The 20,123-nt window shown below is 28.1% G+C and overlaps 3 protein-coding genes across 8 annotated transcripts; 1 reads left to right on the top strand and 2 right to left on the bottom strand.

Moving 5' to 3' along the window:
- Positions 1 to 211: 211 nt before the first annotated feature.
- On the bottom strand, positions 212 to 4,630 carry LOC132940741 (NADH dehydrogenase [ubiquinone] 1 beta subcomplex subunit 7). 4 transcript variants are annotated; one of them, XM_061008474.1, is made up of 4 exons: positions 4,371 to 4,630; positions 4,126 to 4,294; positions 3,483 to 3,597; positions 212 to 340 (listed from the first exon to the last, which is right to left on the bottom strand). In XM_061008474.1, the coding sequence occupies exons 1-3, from the start codon at positions 4,477 to 4,479 to the stop codon at positions 3,486 to 3,488; spliced, it is 390 nt and encodes a 129-aa protein (XP_060864457.1). In that variant the 5' UTR covers positions 4,480 to 4,630; the 3' UTR covers positions 212 to 340; positions 3,483 to 3,485. The 4 variants fall into 4 exon arrangements, with proteins under 4 accessions (XP_060864457.1, XP_060864455.1, XP_060864456.1 ...); XM_061008472.1 differs by having other exon boundaries at positions 3,454 to 3,597; positions 4,371 to 4,628; XM_061008473.1 differs by lacking the exon at positions 212 to 340 and adding an exon at positions 1,994 to 2,296 and having other exon boundaries at positions 3,454 to 3,597.
- Positions 4,631 to 6,227: 1,597 nt separating this feature from the next.
- Positions 6,228 to 11,875, top strand: LOC132940740 (acyl-coenzyme A thioesterase 9, mitochondrial-like). 2 transcript variants are annotated; one of them, XM_061008470.1, is made up of 10 exons: positions 6,228 to 6,759; positions 8,095 to 8,207; positions 8,288 to 8,406; positions 8,535 to 8,655; positions 8,712 to 8,824; positions 8,889 to 9,111; positions 9,197 to 9,399; positions 9,474 to 9,647; positions 9,721 to 9,871; positions 9,930 to 11,875. In XM_061008470.1, exons 1-10 carry the CDS (start codon positions 6,713 to 6,715, stop codon positions 10,010 to 10,012), a joined length of 1,347 nt encoding a protein of 448 aa, XP_060864453.1. In that variant the 5' UTR covers positions 6,228 to 6,712; the 3' UTR covers positions 10,013 to 11,875. The 2 variants fall into 2 exon arrangements, with proteins under 2 accessions (XP_060864453.1, XP_060864454.1); XM_061008471.1 differs by lacking the exon at positions 6,228 to 6,759 and having other exon boundaries at positions 8,095 to 8,183; positions 8,261 to 8,406.
- LOC132940738 (sodium leak channel NALCN) lies at positions 10,844 to 19,549 on the bottom strand. 2 transcript variants are annotated; one of them, XM_061008467.1, is made up of 28 exons: positions 19,202 to 19,543; positions 18,945 to 19,130; positions 18,657 to 18,880; positions 18,462 to 18,590; positions 18,244 to 18,389; positions 17,921 to 18,168; positions 17,541 to 17,762; positions 17,316 to 17,483; positions 17,047 to 17,238; positions 16,856 to 16,993; positions 16,580 to 16,786; positions 16,302 to 16,504; positions 16,099 to 16,227; positions 15,657 to 16,013; positions 14,634 to 14,886; positions 14,387 to 14,554; positions 14,108 to 14,316; positions 13,887 to 14,007; positions 13,282 to 13,415; positions 13,059 to 13,224; positions 12,807 to 13,001; positions 12,516 to 12,733; positions 12,216 to 12,439; positions 12,000 to 12,136; positions 11,606 to 11,742; positions 11,386 to 11,542; positions 11,212 to 11,328; positions 10,844 to 11,155 (listed from the first exon to the last, which is right to left on the bottom strand). In XM_061008467.1, the coding sequence occupies exons 1-28, from the start codon at positions 19,301 to 19,303 to the stop codon at positions 10,844 to 10,846; spliced, it is 5,199 nt and encodes a 1,732-aa protein (XP_060864450.1). In that variant the 5' UTR covers positions 19,304 to 19,543. The 2 variants fall into 2 exon arrangements, with proteins under 2 accessions (XP_060864450.1, XP_060864449.1); XM_061008466.1 differs by having other exon boundaries at positions 11,212 to 11,542; positions 19,202 to 19,549.
- Positions 19,550 to 20,123: the final 574 nt, after the last annotated feature.

The following is a 20,123-nucleotide window of genomic DNA, read 5'->3' as shown; positions in this document are numbered from 1 at the left end:
TGTAACTTGTCTAGCACCATTTGAAACCAGTACTTATCGACGGGATGTCTTCCAGAAGAACTTATTCAATTAGTGGAGGTATCTATTAAAATATATTATAATATTATGCATATAATTGTAATTTTTTTTTGTATTCTTGTAAATTGTCTTGTTTATTTTAATCATGGTGCACTTAGGAATTAAGTTGTACATTTTCTGTTTATATCAATACAAAGTGAGCTTTATTTATTATTTTATATAACAAATTTTAATCAGAACAAAATATCTATAACACAATTATTCTAAACATACCTATTGCTCATTTATTTGCACGTGTTTCTTCATTATATTCAGTATGTCTCTGGAAAAAAACATTTCAACAACAATTATATTATACTGTGTAATCTGTAATACGTTTGAACGAAATTAATTATAAATAATAGTTATTCCTTATGTTATATTACCTATATTTAATATTGTTAATTTTTATAAACATATTTAAATTTCTTCTTAGACGTGTAAAATATTTATTAAGTATGACTTTTTCATTATATAGTACATCATTGTTTATTATTTTATCTATATTTAAACAATAAATTAAGAAATACAATTATTCTTTAACCAATAGATTATGAAGATTCTTTCGTTTTCAGGTAAACTTTTATTTACAATCTTTAATTTTCTTTTTTACATAATAGGTAAGTACATTTTACTAACTTTTTTTAAAATAAAATTTTTAACTTTGGGAACCATTATACTTTGAAGAGAAATTTTTAAATTTATTTTAAATTTATCAGATTTTTTAAACATAAGTAAATAAGCAAAGTTTTTATAAAAAGTGTTTAAAATTCTAGATTAAATTAAATTATTTCATATTGATTTATCTATTGTTTACCACCCTTTTATTATTAATCTTGCAGATAAATAAATATAATTAGTTGGTTAAAAAGACATTAACACTAAAAGTTAAAATGTTCGTAGTAAAATGGTTGTTTCAATATTTCAAATAAAATTATATACAATAATTCATTAAAACACAATTTTTATTTTAAAATGTATTTGTAACTTGTTTTTTAAAGTAGTTATAAGAACTGAAATATTTGACTTTTGAAATAATAAAAGAGTAATAGGTACCTATGTAAAATATTTAAAATTAAATAATCAATACAGTTTAATTTTTCTAGAAACATTTGAATTCATGCAAATATTTTGTTTATTAAAAAGAGATTTTATAAGTGTAAAGAAAAATGATTGACTATATTTAAATTAACAACAGTATAACTAAACATATCTATGATTTTAATCAAGCCTTGCCTAGAATAATTTTTAACTATGATTATTAGTTAATATATAACTTAATATCACAAATCCTATTTCGAGGTGAGTGAAATGTTGAGAATGCTCAACAATATATATGCTATCAACTTGTTTTAAGATTATAAATGTATCAATAAAAGTTTATGTTAGGTTAAATCAAATTTCAAAGTGAAATATATATATATATATATATTAATATATATATTTTTATATTGATTTATTAATTTGATAGATTTACAAAAATTGTAAAATTATTATTATAATAATAATAAATTTTAAATTTTGATGCTTTAATGAATATAAAACAATATATAATATAATATTACTGTATTAGTCATAACTCATTAGCAAATATTGTGTTTATAACACAAATGTGACAATTTAAAACAAAAATAGGAAGTAGAAATTTGATAAAGACAACATTCTAATGTTGTAATACGAAACTGAATGTTTTTCAGCAGCTTAGTGTTTACTTAAATCAAGTTCCCAAATAATATTAATTGTTTTTTTTAAGGACCAGATTTCATAATGTTGTTTTAAACCAATCTTGTTTTATTCGCTCAGTTTTGTGCAACTGTTTAATTTCAGGAAGGTTAACATTTAAAGTTTGCATTAAATTATAATTTTAATGATAAATGTATTATTTAATCTAAATTTGTAGAATTTGTACTCTGATTTTCTAAATAAAGACTGTTAATTGGACAAATTCAAAAATGTTTACTTAAATGATTCATATTTTCACATTACTTTGAAAATTGTAAAAATTATAAAATTGAATTTGAAGGACAAGGATCACATAATAAACAAATTGTAAATATCATATCACAAAACAAAAATAATAATTTGCCTGAACTAATATAATACAATTATTGATCTATACTCTATAGCATTATAAAATAAATAATATAGACTATATGGTAGTTATGTAGATTGCTTTTGAAAGTTCTTCAGTTTGTTTTAAAAACACAATGTTGAATGTTTGAAAAACTAAATCATTTATCTGTCAACGAAAAAAGATATATTTTCAAGTTATTGATAGTTAACTAAAATTTAGTAAGAGAGCCACGTAAATTTTAAGCATATTATTACAATGATGAATGCTTTAATAAATATAAAACTAAGGAATTACATTTGTATAAGAGACGTAAAAGAAAACAAGCAGCAAAATCTACAGTTATTGAAGAAAAACTAATGTCCCGGTAAGTAATATTATTTTCACAAATAAAGCATTACATTTTGCTACCTACTCAATTAGACATTAAAGATTTTAATCCCTCAATATTGATTGACATAACAGAAACTAAAAATTCATTATATTAAAATTGGAAGAAGAAGACACTGATATAGTAATAAATGAATACGAGTTGAACAATTTTCATAAGATTTTCTGATAAAAATAACATTTTATGTTGAAAAAATGGGTTTATATTTTAGAATATGGCCAAATTTAGTGGACATGTTTGTCAAATTAATTAAAATTATCAGTATATAAATTAGTGGTTTAAAGGTGTACGGCAGTATGTCTCAAGCGTTCTCTATGTGTACTGCAAACTTCTGAATGTTTTTATATTATAATTAAACTTAATAAAAATATAATATAATGAAATATAAACTAATAACTATTAATATACCTAAATAAAATAAAGTATGATTTTGTATTTCTAATTTGGTGTGAAAAATTATATAATGGCCTTTGATGAAGAAAGTGTTCATGACCGAGACATGTGCTGTGAAAATATTGTGAAGAGAACTGTGGTTAAAAAAATGTTGAAAACCACTGATATATATAATAGTTTGGAATACTAAGTGTCTTATAACATCATCCAACTTATAATATTTGATTATGCATAAAAAAGTATAAAACCGTTTATAAAATAATAAAAATATTTACTTTGTGACATTTTAAAACTATTTTTTGTGGAAAAATTGTTAAGAACTAACAAAATGTATATTACTACATAAATCAAAAATAATAAAACTATGTAACTGTAAATTGTATAACTAAATAAAATACAAAAATACTCAAAAAGCATTGATACAATAATTTTATTAATATCTAAACTTCTATTAATTTTATTATGAAACAAGAAGATAGTTATCAAACACTATATTTAATAGTCTATATCTATACCTACTCTAAATATAAATTATAATTACCTAAGCTAGGTATTAAATTATATTAATACCATTTAAGCACTGATAGTGCCTTCTTCTGCATTTGGTGCACCTCCTTGTCTCAATTGATGTCTTCTGTGTAATAATCGCTTTTCTCTTTCGTAGTCCTTCATGCGATCCAAATAACTAAAATTTGTTATTAAAAATTCTTAAATTACCTGGTTATGTTTGAACTGTCATTTGAATATATATTATAAAAAAAATATAGGAAATTTTAAGTATATATAATCAGAATTTGGTTACAAAAATAGTGGTATCAGTAGGGATATCGTATAATTGCAATTAAAATCATACTACATTTATAAAGCAAATTTTTCATGAGCTATACAGTGTACTCTCGGTAAATTAATGCTCGTGGGGGGAAAAAAAATTTGACGCACTAAAAATGTTATCAAAATCTTAATGTGTTATTGTTAATTGTTTGAGATGTCAAAAATTTTGAGTTATCAAGGTACGAGTTACCGAGAGTACACTGTATATCCTATAAAATGCCACAATAATTGGGCAAGTCAAATGTGTATCATATTTATTTGATAGGCCTAGACTTTTAATATATATGATTATTAAGGCCAATGGCTCGATGAAGGAGTAAAGGGCAAAGTATAGAAATACATTCTCCACACTAATCTTAGACTATGTGTAGGTATGACTTACTCATGATACTGGCATTCATAATATTCTTCTCTTTCGTGGTGACAATGGTGGTTGAATGGGAAGTTATCTCTGATACAACCTCTTAAATTCAATAACATGTGTGTACAAAAGTCTCTGGCGTCCAACGGAACTTTAGCTGATTCCATTTCTGCTAGTGAAGCGATCATTTCTAAAGGAGAATTCAATCCAATGTTTAATACATTGTACGACAAAACCTAAGTCGTCAACGTGTGGTGATACATTACTTTTCTCTCGTCTTTCCGTGGAAAAACCAAAATGAGGTTCAAATTGCGATGGTTTGTCTCGCAATGGCGTTGTCTCCGGAGCGACATATTCTGACCATGTGTGTCCCATAACGGCAATATCGCAAAACGATGATCTACAAGGATAGTTTTAGCTGGAAAATTGCATGTAAAATTGTAAAATAAATTATAATATGTATTCTGTAGACTGTAACTGCTGTAGCCTGTAACTAGTGTAACTTTGAAGTAAAACGAATGTTAAAAAACGGAATGATAAGAAATTATCTTTGATTAAAATCATGAAACAAAAAGCATACCACAGCTGATCAATAACTAATGGCCTGAAGTTAATCACGGAATTAATAATAGCCTACAGTTATATTTTTCATATTATACAATAATACAATATTGACAATATTGACGATATCGTATTATATAAATATCTGTGTAAGTGCTTATTAGTTATTGCCTAAATTGGTGACCGGTAATCAAGATAAATATCTAAGTATTAACATCAAAGCGGTTAACTTTTATTTTTTAAACCCCGTTTTATACCAAAACCTTTTTTGGTTTTTTTGGTTTTTGGTATCTGTACTTAATATATACTTAAGATTTAATCAATTAATTTCCCAACTGTTTCACGTATAATTATCGCCAAAACAATTTTTAGTTAACTGTTTGCTCTCAGTACTTCCGCGAAAACGCGTTTTATATTTAGCAAAATTTAAGATAATATTATAATTTATAGAGCATATTTATGGAATTTGAAGTTATATAAAATCCCAACCATGGTAAATGGTAATAAATATAGGGACTCAAGTAGATGAAATTTACCGTCTGTCACATGAAAAATTATAAATGTCTTAAGGCCAGCAGGGCACTCGTGCATCACAAGTTTAAAATTTGCACCCCCAAAAAATAAAAGTATTTTTCCATTGACCATTATATTTATTTTAAAGTAAAAATGATCAATGAATACAAAAATGTTGTAGGTACCTATTATACCTATACTGTATACAGGGTGATTCGTTGAGCGTACTTCTCTATTGACTATTATGTTCCCAACTATAAATTATTAGTGTATAACACAGTGGCGTTCGCAGGGGGGAGCTAACGGGCTGAAGCCCCCCCCCACCCCCATTGTTCGTATTATTACTTAAAAAAAAAAATATTTATCAAGTTTCAACTGTCAACTACAATAAGCAAGACGTAACAGCGAAGCACGAAGTTACAAACGTTTTAAAATACCTCAAATAAACGTCTAAAATGATTGGACTGGACAAAATAAAAATAAAATTGTAACTAATTCTTATCGCTTTACCAGATCAATCGGTACGTTGGAATGAAAACTCGTCTAAATTCCTATTTTCCACGTGTGTTAGACGAAGACAGAAAATCACAGCTTCCAATCCCCTTAAGAGTACGTCGCACCCACATAATATGATGTCTCCGTCTTACACACGTACGGCATAGCAAAAACGTTTTGGCGCCGGAAAGAACCGAGAGACGGTTACGGTCATAACTAAGAAACGAAATTTTCACCACGTATAAAGGAGAACTTTGGCTGTGCAATATCGTTATTATTTGTTTGATATCACTTACATGAAAAAAGTTCTTATTGTTTCAAAATCCATTTTTATTTGTGTTTATCAAACTTTAATAACTTTTTTGGTGTTCCGATAAACGAAAAAATTAAAACGATATTGCACAGCCAATGTCCTCCTTTTTATGTGGTGAAAATTTTTCTTTTCCGTGCAAAACAGTTTTTGCCATGTACATATTTTGTAAGACGGAGAGATACATGGCGGGCGCAACGTCCTCTTAACCTATAGGTGTATGTGCTGATAACATAACACGGGGCTGTATCGTGACTCGCAAGTTGTAGATAGTACTATTATTGTCTACTACAACTACTTCTTTAGTGTTTGCTACCCACTACTCCGTAGTGTGTGGCTTACACTCTATCTAGGAATTCTACAGTCTACAGCTGTGTGTCATACTGTCAGTCATTCGCCACTCATACTCATACCGTAGATAACATTCTAAAATTTCTAATACCACTTGCATATTTTAATTATAATTATGCATTATTTATTACAATATAATGTTTAATCATCGTTTTTTGAGTAATCTGGTATTCAATATTTCAATCGTCATTCACGAACCAAAGACTAGCTAACATCAAATAATTGTCATTAAATAATCTCAAAACTACCAAGATTCGCTAAGTTGCAAGTAGCTGCCTATGCTACTTATCTCTTCTTTTACCCAGTCATTTCGCAAAAAGAACCTAATTGACAAATTAATAATTTCGTAATTTTAAAATAAAAAAAGAATAAAATAAAATGAGTCCTAAAATATTTGTTAACATCTTGACTTCTCCAAAGTCTTTGTAAGTATCATACAAATATTTTTAATAATTTATTTAATTTTATTAAAGTATCTAACAGTTAATTGTAATAAACCTCCTACCTTAATGGTTATTGGTTATGCTAAAATATATTTGTCTATTTTATTCTGAGGAAAAGATTGCTATACTGATTTGTAAATAATTACAATAATTACATGTTACTCGATTAGCTTTTCTAGTGAACATATTTTGTTCTAGCAGTTTAGAAGTGGGAACTGGGAATATAACATTTCCGTAAAAGTTAATAGTAGGTATTATTAGTAGATAACGATGATACATAATATGATTAATTAAAATTTTATTGATAATAAACTAATTAGAGAAATAAAGAATTATACCTAGGTACCTAGTAAAATATTATTTATTATAATTTAATAAACTAAAATATTGGAAATAATTATCTTAGGATTATTTTGATATAATGCACTTTTAATCACATTTACAATGATTGGAAATAAGTATTTCCTCCATCTTAATTAAAGAACTATTTTTTTATTATTGAGTTAAGCTGTGGAGATAATAAGAATTTGACTTCATAATAAATAATGTGGTATTAAGATTCTAAACTAAGTTAGAGAATTACTACCTCCTATTAGTATAACTGTAAATGGTAGACAAATTTAACTTTAGATGGACACATTTTCAAACATCACTGTAAATTAACAGGGAACATGTTTCCGATAATGTCCTTACACTCGATTGTGTTACTGTTTATAATGATTAATCAGAAACATTGTTGGCGACCAAATATGTATCTTTATTCTGGACAGAGTTTAATAGCGCAACAAAAAGTTAATGAAATAATTATGAAGAAATGTGTTTAAGTATTGGTTTTTAAATTGTTAACAGTATAAAGACTTGATGGAAATTGATAAAAGTCATAAAGTTTTACCATAAAATATGTATTTTAGTACTTTTTTTTACCAATTACAGACTTATTTAAAGTTACAGTTATATATACCTTCATTTTAAATGTAATATTTAGATATTTTGTGATCTTAATTTTAATTATATAAAATATAACTACTTTTTGTAGTCTCACACATTGGTTTAATAACATCTGCAATCAGGGGCGGATATGGAGTTTGCTTAAAGGGGGGCGAGTAGGAATATTTATGAATGATATTTAAAGTACAATGAGGACTTGACCGTAATTAAATTGTTATTCGTTAAGCAAAGCCCAAGGAGGGGGAAGTGACCACCACATCCCCCCACATAATTTAACACATGTGAATGTGACCAATAAAAATTAATACTAATACATTTATTAATTTATATAAATAACATACTATACATAGAAATTATATTAATTTTTAGATTTAAAACACAAATAACACATGGAATATATGTTCAGCAAATATACAGACGCTGGAAGAATGAATCACATCGGCCGCCAAAAGACTTTAGTAATTTACAGACTATGCAAGACAGTAATTATTAGTATATACTATATTATTTGAAGTACTTATTTCATTGTTTTTAGTCTAAACTATATTATAATGTTGTTAAGTTAAACTAAAATTGTCCAATATAATGGGTATATCTGGAAAATATGAAAATGAAGAAAGGGGATGGTTATCTGAGTATCTGCCAAAAGAACAAAATGAGCTACCACCTCGCTCTATGAATGTAAGTTCATAAGTTATTAAAATGTATTAATAATTTTAAAGTAATCCATTTGACATTTTAAGTGCAATTATGATTTCATTAATTAGTAACAAATTATGTAGGTAGTATGTTTTACTCTATATTTGTAGGACAGTTTTGACAGAGCTATAGTTCCCTTGAGCACTAATTTGACATTGCAAAATAAGTACACTACAACATTCAAAAGCTTACGAATTGGACGCCTTTTAGAAGATATGGATCTTTTTGCTGGTAAAAAAAAAAAAAAAATGTTGAAAAAATACTAATAATATTATTCATAATTTTAGTTTGGATTGTTATGAAGCACATTTATAATCCAATGCAACCACTGGATGTTCCAACACCATATGTTGTTGTAACATTACTAGTAGATGATGTTGTCATAAATGCTAATCGATTTGTAAGCTAATATTTTGATACTTAAAATTAAATAAAAATAATAATAATCAAGATTTTTATTTCAGCCAGATAAAGATTTAATTCTAAGCGGCCAAGTAACTCATGTTGGCAAAACTTCATTAGAGGTTACTTTGTGGCTTGAACAATTTAATGATGATAAATTTGAGCGTATTACAAGAGCACATTTTGTTTTTGTTGCTAGAGATCCAACAAATACATCATCTGTCATGGTAAATAATTTAGTACCAGTTGGAGAACGCGAAAAAAATCTAATGATTCTTTCTGCAAGTAAATATTAAACTGAACACTTTTGAATAAAAAAAAATTGCATCAATAGCAAATGTAAACAAAATTAATTAAATTTGTGATTTAGAAAAAAACGAGGATAGAAAAATGGCTCGCCAAAACTCAATATTGAATAAAATGCCAACACCTGAAGAACAATCACTTATTTATGAAACATTTATGAAAACAGTCGATAGAAAAGAGCCAATAATTGGTAATAAAATATTACCAGAAAATAGTGTGTGGATGGATGATACGATGCTTGAGACTAACATTCTTTGCCATCCTGAAGTATATTATAACATATAACAAATAATATAATACTGTTTTGCCGTTATGTATAGCAAATTTCAATACTATTTTAGGATCGAAACTTACATAACACTGTTTTTGGTGGTTATTTGATGCGTGTTGCTACTGAACTTGCATTTTTAGTAGCAAGTGCACACAGCAAAACAAGAGTGACATTAGAAGCAATTAATAGTATTACTTTTCGAAAACCAGTTCCAATTGGTAGCAAATTGAAGTTAAATGGACAGGTAAAACTTTAATTTTTATTAATCAATTATTTAAGTTAAAATAACCTCGATATTTTTCTTATTCATTCATTAGATATGTTACACCAGTGGTAGAGTAATGATAGTTGAAATTATTGCCAAAGTTGAAGAACTTGAAAGTAAAAGAAGTTTAACTTCTAACTCATTTTACCATGTTTATGTTGCTCCAAATGATGTTGATTCAGTATTACCTCAAAATTATCATGGTAAAAATGATAAATTATGTAATTCATTAGACTAATAAAATAAACTTATTTTTTTTAGATTCTATGCTCTACATTGATGGGCGTAGACGGTACTTGGATTTTGTCAACCACTTAGAAAAGGGACAACCAGAGGATAACTAAGATTATGGGAATGGGGTTTATAATATTTTGAAGGAGTTTAATAACACATTCTAATAAACTAATTTTCTAACTTTTATCATAAGAAATTTTAAAACTAAATGGGTGTTGGTAAACAGTCTTTATTCAATACCAAAAGAAGTTTCGATAAAAAAAACAGTTTTTTTTTGTATAAAAAGTTACCTCTTTAATTTTAAAAACTTAACATTTTTATTTGTTGCATTTTTGAGTTTATAATTTGTTAACTAATAATAGTACTTCAGAACTATTTACTTAATAACTTTTTTACTATTATATCATTCCTAGTATTAAAAATATTTGTATGCATTTTGTGTTAAACTAATAATAGAGTCATGCCGAATTCATAGCATAAGCTTTAGCTGCCAATTTATAGCAAGTCGGAATCATTCAAAAACTAGTCATTTTGTTGAATAAAAAAATGTATGTTTTATTTCTATTTCAAACTAGCGGGTCTTAAATACATAAAAAATATTATAAGATCACTAATCATAATCATACGTACAACTTGAATGGTCTATGCAGTGATACTACCTGCGTCCCAAATTGATAATAGTAGGTAACTTGCGTACCAACTGTTTTGATGAAAATTACTAGTTAGTTATTACCAGAAGTAAGTTGTGTCCTTGCATGTTGGATGCAATTCACATGCCATAATATTAGAAATTCTTACAAAGAATCTTACGGGACGCAAGTAACATGCGGGCTGTTCAACTATATTATTCAATTATTGAATATGTGAATGATAGAAGCTTATGCTGTGAATCCGGCATCATAAATACAAACATAAGTTAACTAATTACAATTGTTAATCTATTAATAATTATCATCGTCACTAGATGATATATCTGAATAATGGTCTAATTGATCTAACCACCATTCATGTATTTCTTTCACTGCATTTATAACTTTAGGGGTACTTGATCTTTGTTCTCTTGAAGAAGTCGACACATTTAAATTAGACATATTTAATGGTTTTAAGTTCCTGTATGAAGCTTTACGATTTTTTTCTTTATCCGAAGGATCTGATAAGGTTGGTGTCAAAAATTTGCGTCCAGATCCACTGCCAACACTATCTGAACGTGTAATTCCTGAAGTTGATTTGAGCTTTGTTCGATTTGTATCAGACTGAAATCAAGTTATAATGAAACATGAATTGTTTAAAATCATTTGTAATAACATACTTTTAAATCTTTTTCTTCATTTTCTTTTTCATTGTTGGCAGCTTGTTTCTCTTCAAAATCCCTAAGCATCATTTCATTTGTTGCACGAAGGCCAGCTAATAGACTACCTTGTTGCCTCTGTAAAAATGTCAATCTTAATAATGATATCTTTAGAAATTTAGCATTTAAATTTACATTAGCTGCCCTCATTTTCCGTAAACATCCTTCAAGCCAATTACGTATGGTTTGTTTAGCAACTTCTTCTTGAATATTTACTTCAAAATCTTCACGTGCGACTAACTCTTCAAGCTGTAAAGCTTTTGTTATATCGACCGTGCGATACGATAACATACTATGTACAAATAAATAAATAATAAATAAATGTTGAATGCTATTTTAAGTATTTTAACATTACTTTAAAACATCATGAAATGTTACTTCTTGTCCATTGTGAAGCCTTTCTAATTCATAGCACATATGTTTCAATAACATTTTTCCTTTTTGTGGATCGGTTTCTAATCTACCTTTCAATAGGCGTAATAAAAACTTCACCTATGAACATTTTAAATATTTTGTGATTGAAATAAAAAACATTAGCAAGCAGTTGCCAGTCTCAGAAATATATTCTAGTTTTTATAAAAATATAACCAAATAGTTTAAAAATAATTACATAAAAGTTAATGTCTGTGGAAAACATTTTTTTTTTAAGATGTTATTTTCAGTTTGCAGATACTTAGCTTTACTTAATTTACGGATGTGATGTGTGTTGTCTTAAAATGTATAAAATTATTATTTTCTATCAAACTCACTTTGTATACTTGAATGACTCCAGCTTGTGTGTCGTCAACAATGTTCCACGAGTGTTGGAAATTCCTAATATCTGCATATGAAAGCAAAGCATCTTCCTCGTTGGAATAAAATAGGGAGAAATTTTCCATTATAATTGCTGCAAGAGTAAATTAGTTTTTTATTTCATACTGGTCAATTGGGCTGTCTTATTAAAATTGTAAAAACAAATAAATTACCAACTAATAGGTTAAGTACAATGTATGTGATCATTACGTAAAATGAACAGAAATAAATTAAGGCAGCTGCATAGTTTCCACAGTCTGTTTGCCAATAATTATTTGCGGGTGTACATTGAGGTGGTAATATCATACAGTCATGCATGATTTTGTTCCAATCTTCTCCAGTAACAATGCGAAATAGCATAGCTACTCCAGTAACTGGAGAACCAAAATTTGCAAGTCTATAAAAATAAAATTTTTTGTAAAACCAAAAATTATTAATAAAAATATCTCAATATGATAATTATTATTAATTACCTGCCAATTCCTTCACCATACTTTACAGTACCGAATAAAATAGTTCCAGCCAAGGCATATGAAAACACCAATAGAAACATACCAAATATTATGAAAAAGCTTTTACATACAGAAACTCCAACAGTCAACATGAGCATTTTAAGTGTTGCGTGTTTGCCTGTGATTGTAAAAAAGCGTAATACGACTACTATATAGCCAAATGAGAAAGATAATTCGTTCTGAAATTAAATAATTATTCAACAAAAACACAATTTAAAAATCAAAATAATATAGGTGCATTCAAATATTTACATGGAATACAAAATGTGTAATTATCCAAATCACTCCTAGTACAGTGACTAAAAGATCATATCGATTCCGACGTGACTGCCAATAACCACGAGCAGTGAATGCAATCATTTTCATAATTACTTCTGCTACAAATATTAAAGTTAGAAATGCACTAACCAGTGATAAAGGTTCAGTATGTTGGTCTACGGCCCGCCACTATAACAATAATTCATAAATATATTGTATAATATCTACATTCAAATAAGTAATTACCGAAACACACAACAAACAACTGTTGATTAACACGATAACTGCAAAAAACCTCTTAAAATGAATTTTTTGCGTAATATCATATATAAATGCTCGGAACTTTCTACGATCTGGTCTGGGAGGTAAATGTAAAGGTTGAGCAATTTTCAGTCTTTTCTTCAAATCACACCTGCAATTAATCAATTTTAAAATAACCTTTCAGTATGTAAAGCCTTTTATAGATTACCATCGTCTTTGATCTACAGTAAGTAATGCAGTTCCTTTATTTTCAGAATAGTTAGCAATTACAACACCAACAAATAAAGTGAGTCCAATCATACATCCCAAGAATATAAATATATGAATGTATATGGCATGAATCTAATAAAACAAAAATAATTAATTTTACAATATTATATTATATTTATTTTGTAAAAATAAATAACATCATGCTTTCACACTAAATTAAAAATACAGAATTCAACCTCTTTTTGAGCATAAAACAAATAATCATAAAAAGAAAACTGAAGCTAGAAAGCACATATGAGAATCAAATAAAATCAAACCAAATAGGTATTGAATTTTCAACTCAAAAATTTAACAAATCTAGGTTCCCTTAGACTGTCATAGTAGCCAATAAATATCGAAGAAATAATTATTTATAGCTGTAACATTAAAAGCTAATTGCCTTATTAGACACTAAAAATATAAAAAATTAAGGCTAAAAATATATCAGTAATATACAGTTCCAGCCATGCTTTGATTCTATTTTAGGGCTAAACCCCTAAGCTTTTTTGTAATGAAAAGTTTCAAAGATGCATGCCCGATCATGGCAAACAAATTAAACATTACTGGTCCCAAAGCGCTGATCAGTATATCACGAACATCCAGCCAGCCTTTGAATGATAACACTTCAAACAGCGTCAGCATTGCGTAGCCTATATTATCGAAATTGAACCTCCTCGGGTTCGCCCTTCATTGTGAATACATAGTTCCTCAATTTGTTTTTTTTTCTTAGAATTTTATTAAAATGTACCCGTGGGTAACATATGGTTTAACAATTTCATATTTACCAAACTCTAGGCACCAATATGGCAGGATAAGTTTCATTTGGTCCCGGTTGCATTTTCATTTTTGTTACATAAATTTGACGCATAAAAACTCCAGTACAAAGTGCACGGTCTTTAATAGTTGGATCATTACAACGAGCTAAACGACCACCAAAAATTTGAACACCATAACTGGCAAATACAAACATCAGCACAATCAATAGTACGGATACCTAAAAACAGATATTATATATTTAATTCAAGTTGATTTAAAATTTAAATATAAATATTATTTTTACTAACCAATAAAATTTCTTTAAATCCACGACAAAGTTCATCAACTACTTTTCTCATGTGTGGGACTAGTGAGAATATACGTAGTGGACGTACACATCGGCAAATCATTAGCAAATGAGCTGACGAATTTGTGGCTACATTGGTTGGCATCCAACATAAAAATACTAAACTTGTCTAAAATAAAACAAATTGAATATGAAAACATAATTAAAATAATTAAAATGTATAACAGTTATACAGGTAAATTACTTACCACATAAACAAATATATCTAATATAGCAGCAACATCTTTCATATATGCTTTAGGTGTAAAAAAAACTCCATCGGCCAAGATTTTTAATGCTAATTCCATACTCATGAAGCAAACGAATACATATTCAGCTATTTGCAAAGCTGGAGTTTCCATTACACGATACAAAGGTGTTTCAAACATCATTGATATACAACTTAATGTGGTCACTAATATCATTAACCAATCCAAGTAAGTTACTAGACCCAAAAAGTTACTGTAAATAATTGAAATGTAATTAACTTTATATATTATAAAATAATAAAAAATTTTTTTATCAAAGAAAAGTTCAATATACAGGGTGATTTATTAAGTGTAAAACATTCATTATCTCAAAAAGTATTATTGTTTTTGAAAATACTTTTTTACAGTCCCAAGTTGTTAAAAAAACAATATTTTTTAATATTTTTTATCCTTATAGTTTTTAAGTTTTTTTCTTTTTGTACGACAGAAAGTTTTAATTTCATATTCCAAAGCAGAATATTTTTCTAAGTATTTTGATTCATAAGATATAAAAATCGAATTTAGTATATATTTCAAAATAATTATTTAAAGTTTAGATGGGCGGAGTGGAGTGGTAGGGGTTACCCCGCAAAATGTTTATCCACTACTCCGCTTGTCTAAACTTTCAATACTTATAACACATAAACTACTCGTCCTAAATTAGATTTTTATGTATCAAAATAGTTAGAAGTTAAGTGTCATTCAAAAAAGTAAAAACTTAAAAAAATTTAAGGATAAAAAATATTTTCAAATATATTAATACTTTTTGAAATAATGACTGTTTTACACTTAATGAATCACCCTGTATAATATAAAATACTTAAAATGTTTACATATAGAGTCAAATGTTAAATGACCAATTTAATAATAAACCGATTATTATGTAGCAATTTAATAAACTTGACACAGTTTAAAAAAATACCATAAAATAATTTAGGGTGTAATAAAATTTATAGCAAGCTAAGAATACAATTTTTAACTTACTGAAAACCTTTATATTTAACCTGACGCTCTTCTCCTGTGAGTGGATCTCTTAGTTTCAGATCATATCGAGCATATACAATCAATTGGCATAATTTACGAAATTTTGATTCTCTTGGAACAATAAATAAAGGGGTATCAAACAATGGATGATTCTCTCGTAAATCTTCCTCTCGTTGATTACGTCTCATTTCTGCTTGCTGTCGTTTAGCTTGCAATAACTTGATATCAAGATCATGGGGCCTAGCTCGTGTGGCTGTAGCTAAACGATTCATGCCACCAATATCTCCATTTTCCATGAGGTGTTCATATGTCTGTTTGAGTTTCATTGATCCACGACGAATACTATGTCTCATGGATCTTGATATCATTAAAATATATAAATACATTAATAATAATAATAATGATAAATTATTTAATATTTGTAAATATAAATATTAAATACTTTTTATGATCCATTCGTGTATGTTGCATATTATTAACAGTGCCTTGAGCATGTAAACCACCTTTATTACCAGAATTTGGAGGCAAAAATGTTGAATCTCCCAAAAGCAAACGTTGGTTATTAGAATCACTGTAATAATTAACAAATTATGATTATTAAAAACTAATTATTCGTCATAATACTAAAATATTTTGAGCATTTACTTAATTATGTTTGATATAATTGATTTACGAATTTCTGGTGTTACTATTCTCACTTTCGGTGGATTGGATAATAACCGCATTGGATGCTGCTTACGAGTGATCAAGGGAGGTTTGACTACTTCACTTGCTTTATTTATACTATCTGTAGAAGTTTCTTCATCACTTTTATCCAAAACAAACTGTCTCATAAAACTTTCACGAACCTAAAAAAAATTTATCATTCAAAATTAATAATTAATATTAGTTTTTTTTATTCTTGGTTTAATTTAAAATATTACTTTAGGCAAATTAAAATCAGATGGTTGCTTATGTATGGACGTCATTTTAGGGCGGTCAGGAAATTTTTCAAAAATTCTTAGTCTAAATGGCAGTGTTTCTTTGATTTCAGCACTTTGTTCACGAAAACGTAATTGTTTTAATTTTTTTAATTCTTCGTCTAGTTCAAGGTTATCCAAAATCACCGCTACAAAAAGACTTAACACAATCTAATAAAAAAAATATAGGTTTTAGCTTATTAAAATGTTCTGAGTTTCAAAAATAGATAATTTTCTCACAAGTGTAACAAACAAATGATAGAGAATAAAGTAGACAGCAACTAATGGTACTAATGTCTTACGAGTCCTTAACATTGTTTCATCCATAACATCAACCCAAGCTTCTTGAGTAAGAATTTGAAACATAGACATGAAGGCCTACAAAATATAAATACATGTTACAATTTTAAATACATTTTCATAAGACTTACTTCTGGGAAGGTTTCAAACTTTGGAAAATCGCATAAAAAGCAAAATAGTTGCATGGAAATTCCAGATGAAATTACTAATAAACACAAAGTAAATATGATAAGGCTACCCAGTTTTTTTCCAGGTCCAAATATCTTGTATACAAAATCTTCTAACATAGGTGAAGCTTTGATCAATCGAACAATTCTTAATACCTAAACATAAATTGATTATAATGCATACTTAAATACTGTTATCTTATTATCCACTTTAATAATGAAGAATAACAAACCTGAAAATAAGTTAATCCTGATAAATAAAATTGCGGGAAAATATGTAATGTAGTTCCAACAGCTAGCATTAGTTCAAACTTATGGTATGAATGTTTGAAATATTCTTTAAATCCGAGTAAAACCATTTTAAATAATGTTTCAAAGTTAAATATTATTGTATATACAACCTGGAATAATATAGAAAAGTGAATATAAAACTTACAATAAACATTAAAAATGATTACTTCAATATAATAGTATTGTTCATAGAATTCTTCTCTTTTCCGTCCATCATGCTTAAAATTCATTGTAGCCATAGCAATTCCATTACTTAGTATAATACACATAACAAGTAATCGAAACCAAGCAGAGTTAAGAATTTTATGTCCTAATGGTGATGCTAAAGTTCGATGTTTGTTCTGTTCAGGAGTAACTAATCTCCAACCATTTTCATCACTAACTAAAATCTAAAAGTGTTATAATTATATTATATTTATTATATTCAATTTAATAAAAATGTCAAAATGCTCATAATAATAATATTTATAGTTATTTTTCAAAAGAATAGTTACAAATTAAATTCAATATAAAAAATGAATTATAATATTATAATTTATAATCTTACTTCGGTGGATGTTTTGTTTCCAACATGTCTTCTACTTCCCCACAATTGTTGAAATTGCACACGCATTTCATTAAATGTCTCCGTTATTACTGCTATAAACACATTCTTAACTAACCATGCTAAGAAAAATATTAATGTAGAAAAGTAAAAAATTGCTCTCCAGGCTGGAAGACTATCAAATGTTCGAAACATTATATACACCCAACCCTCTTGTGATGCAGCTTGATATACAGTGAAAATACTTGTTGCTAAAAAATACAATATTATATTATAGATATTCATATTTAGAAATTCAAAGTACACATAAAAGCATAATAATTTACCAAATTCATCAAATCCACTGAAGCCAGTTATGTACCTTGACAACTCTAATTTCATACATTTCATACCTTCTGGACACTGATATCCAGCACCTGGTTCCTTAGAACAGAATGAGTCTGGTATGGCTAAATTATTAAGAGTTACACGCCTGTTGAGTAATTTAAAACATATTATTATGCAATATATACTGTAATAAATACATTTAAAAATGATGAATTACGTTGGATCTGTTGTATTAAGAACACAATGGTTTTTCATTTCACCAAAAAGCTGAACACCAAGTACACCATACAAAGACATAAAAAACAGGAAGAACAGTGTTACATTGTAGATTTGTTGACTTGATCGCCTAGAAGAATTAAATAAAATGTAATTCAAACATAAAAAATAATAAATATATTTTAAGATTTAGTACTTGAAAATTTGATTTATCCTAGATTTTGGCATTGAGAATTTTAGGAAGACACGTATAAATCGGATCATTATGAAAGGCCTCGGTGCTCGTAGTATTGATAAGTAACTAAATTCGGGTAAAAATTCCACAATTTCAAAAATCTGTAAAATTACAGATACCCAAAGGAAAAATGCCATCGTGCCATCAAATTGACACCAGTGGTCTTTCATATATGGCGATTCTCCCTGGAAAAAACAGCAATAATAATATATAAATCCTTTGGTATGTCAAAAAAAAAATCACTGATACCTTTAATATCCCGCGAATGTGCATTTTTGCTATCATTTCGGCGGTGTACAAACCAGTGACGGCAAAATCGCAGATGAACGTCGCATACTGTAGAAATGGAAAAGCCTTAAAAGTTTTTGGAGTGTTGAGACTGACGCAGAGTAAACTCAGTAGCGCGCAAAAGCGCATCAACCGTCTGACCCAAAGCTATAGAGATCAAGCATGTAGGGTTAATTTAGAAAATATTATTATATTCGGGGGAGGGCTGTCAAATTTACCTTATTCACCCAATCGATTTCAGCGTTCTCGTTTAGAGATTCATCCTGAACATAGTCAGGAGCCATTATATCCGCCCGGATGCTCTGTTTACGGCCCAACATGCCTTAAATTGCCTCACATTTTCGCTTTCGGTCCGAACCTAAACCTCAAGAGTCTAGACTCCAAACTTCTGACTTCGGAGAGTCGTTAATCGCTCGCTGGTAAGAACGGTGCAGTGCAAACTGCAAATTCGGTATTCTTAATTCGTAATCGTTATCGTCCACTCGAATCTCGGATTGATTAATTTATTTTTTGACGATAACGAAAAACTCTTGATAACATATTATCATATTTTATCAAGCCACGGGATCATGGACGAAAAATTAGACATACAAATATTATATAATATATAAGTCTGATGTCTATGCTTAGCTTACTATGAACCAATTATAACCATGGACTTGTTAAATATTTACCAAGTTTTAGTTAATAAGTCTAAGCTATGAACTATAATATTATGGAATTACCACGAGCTTAAAAATATTTTTTAACAGCATTTTTAACTGCATTTTATTAATTGTTTTACGACATTGCTGTTTGTTTTGGCTTATTTCGCTTGCGATCACAGTCGGTAAATTTTAACCGGTGCTCGGTAGGTATTCTATGGTACTTTTTTTTGTTTGAGCCGACGGTGATTCTATGGTACTAACTTAATTAACAACAACCATAGTCATATAGAACAATATGTCATATATCGAATATCTATGACAAAAACTTACAGTCTACAGATTGACCAGTGACTTAGATCATCTTCCAGTGACCTTAGATCATAATATACAAGTAGTAGTTGTATCCAAATACTATATACGATAAACTAAATACTAATGTACTATATTGGCTATATTATAATATACTAACTACTAACTGGCTATAGCAAATTCT

The sequence above is a fragment of the Metopolophium dirhodum genome, chromosome 3 (assembly GCF_019925205.1).
Source record: "Metopolophium dirhodum isolate CAU chromosome 3, ASM1992520v1, whole genome shotgun sequence".
NCBI lineage: Eukaryota > Metazoa > Arthropoda > Insecta > Hemiptera > Aphididae > Metopolophium > Metopolophium dirhodum.
Note: the sequence above shows the minus strand (reverse complement) of the source record. Positions and strands in the feature narration are given on the sequence as shown.

Coding starts and splice junctions, on each gene's coding strand:
- LOC132940741 (XM_061008474.1), bottom strand. CDS start 4,479: ATGGGACACACATGGTCAGAATATGTCGCTCCGGAGACAACGCCATTG. Junction 4,295..4,370: donor CACGGAAAGACGAGAGAAAA/GTAATGTATCAC, acceptor ATTCTCCTTTAG/AAATGATCGCTTCACTAGCA. Junction 3,598..4,125: donor TATGAATGCCAGTATCATGA/GTAAGTCATACC, acceptor AACAAATTTTAG/TTATTTGGATCGCATGAAGG.
- LOC132940740 (XM_061008470.1), top strand. CDS start 6,713: ATGAGTCCTAAAATATTTGTTAACATCTTGACTTCTCCAAAGTCTTT. Junction 9,648..9,720: donor AATTGAAGTTAAATGGACAG/GTAAAACTTTAA, acceptor TTCATTCATTAG/ATATGTTACACCAGTGGTAG. Junction 9,872..9,929: donor ATTACCTCAAAATTATCATG/GTAAAAATGATA, acceptor TATTTTTTTTAG/ATTCTATGCTCTACATTGAT.
- LOC132940738 (XM_061008466.1), bottom strand. CDS start 19,303: ATGTTGGGCCGTAAACAGAGCATCCGGGCGGATATAATGGCTCCTGAC. Junction 16,994..17,046: donor AGTTTGAAACCTTCCCAGAA/GTAAGTCTTATG, acceptor TATATTTTGTAG/GCCTTCATGTCTATGTTTCA. Junction 16,505..16,579: donor CTGATTTTAATTTGCCTAAA/GTAATATTTTAA, acceptor AATTTTTTTTAG/GTTCGTGAAAGTTTTATGAG.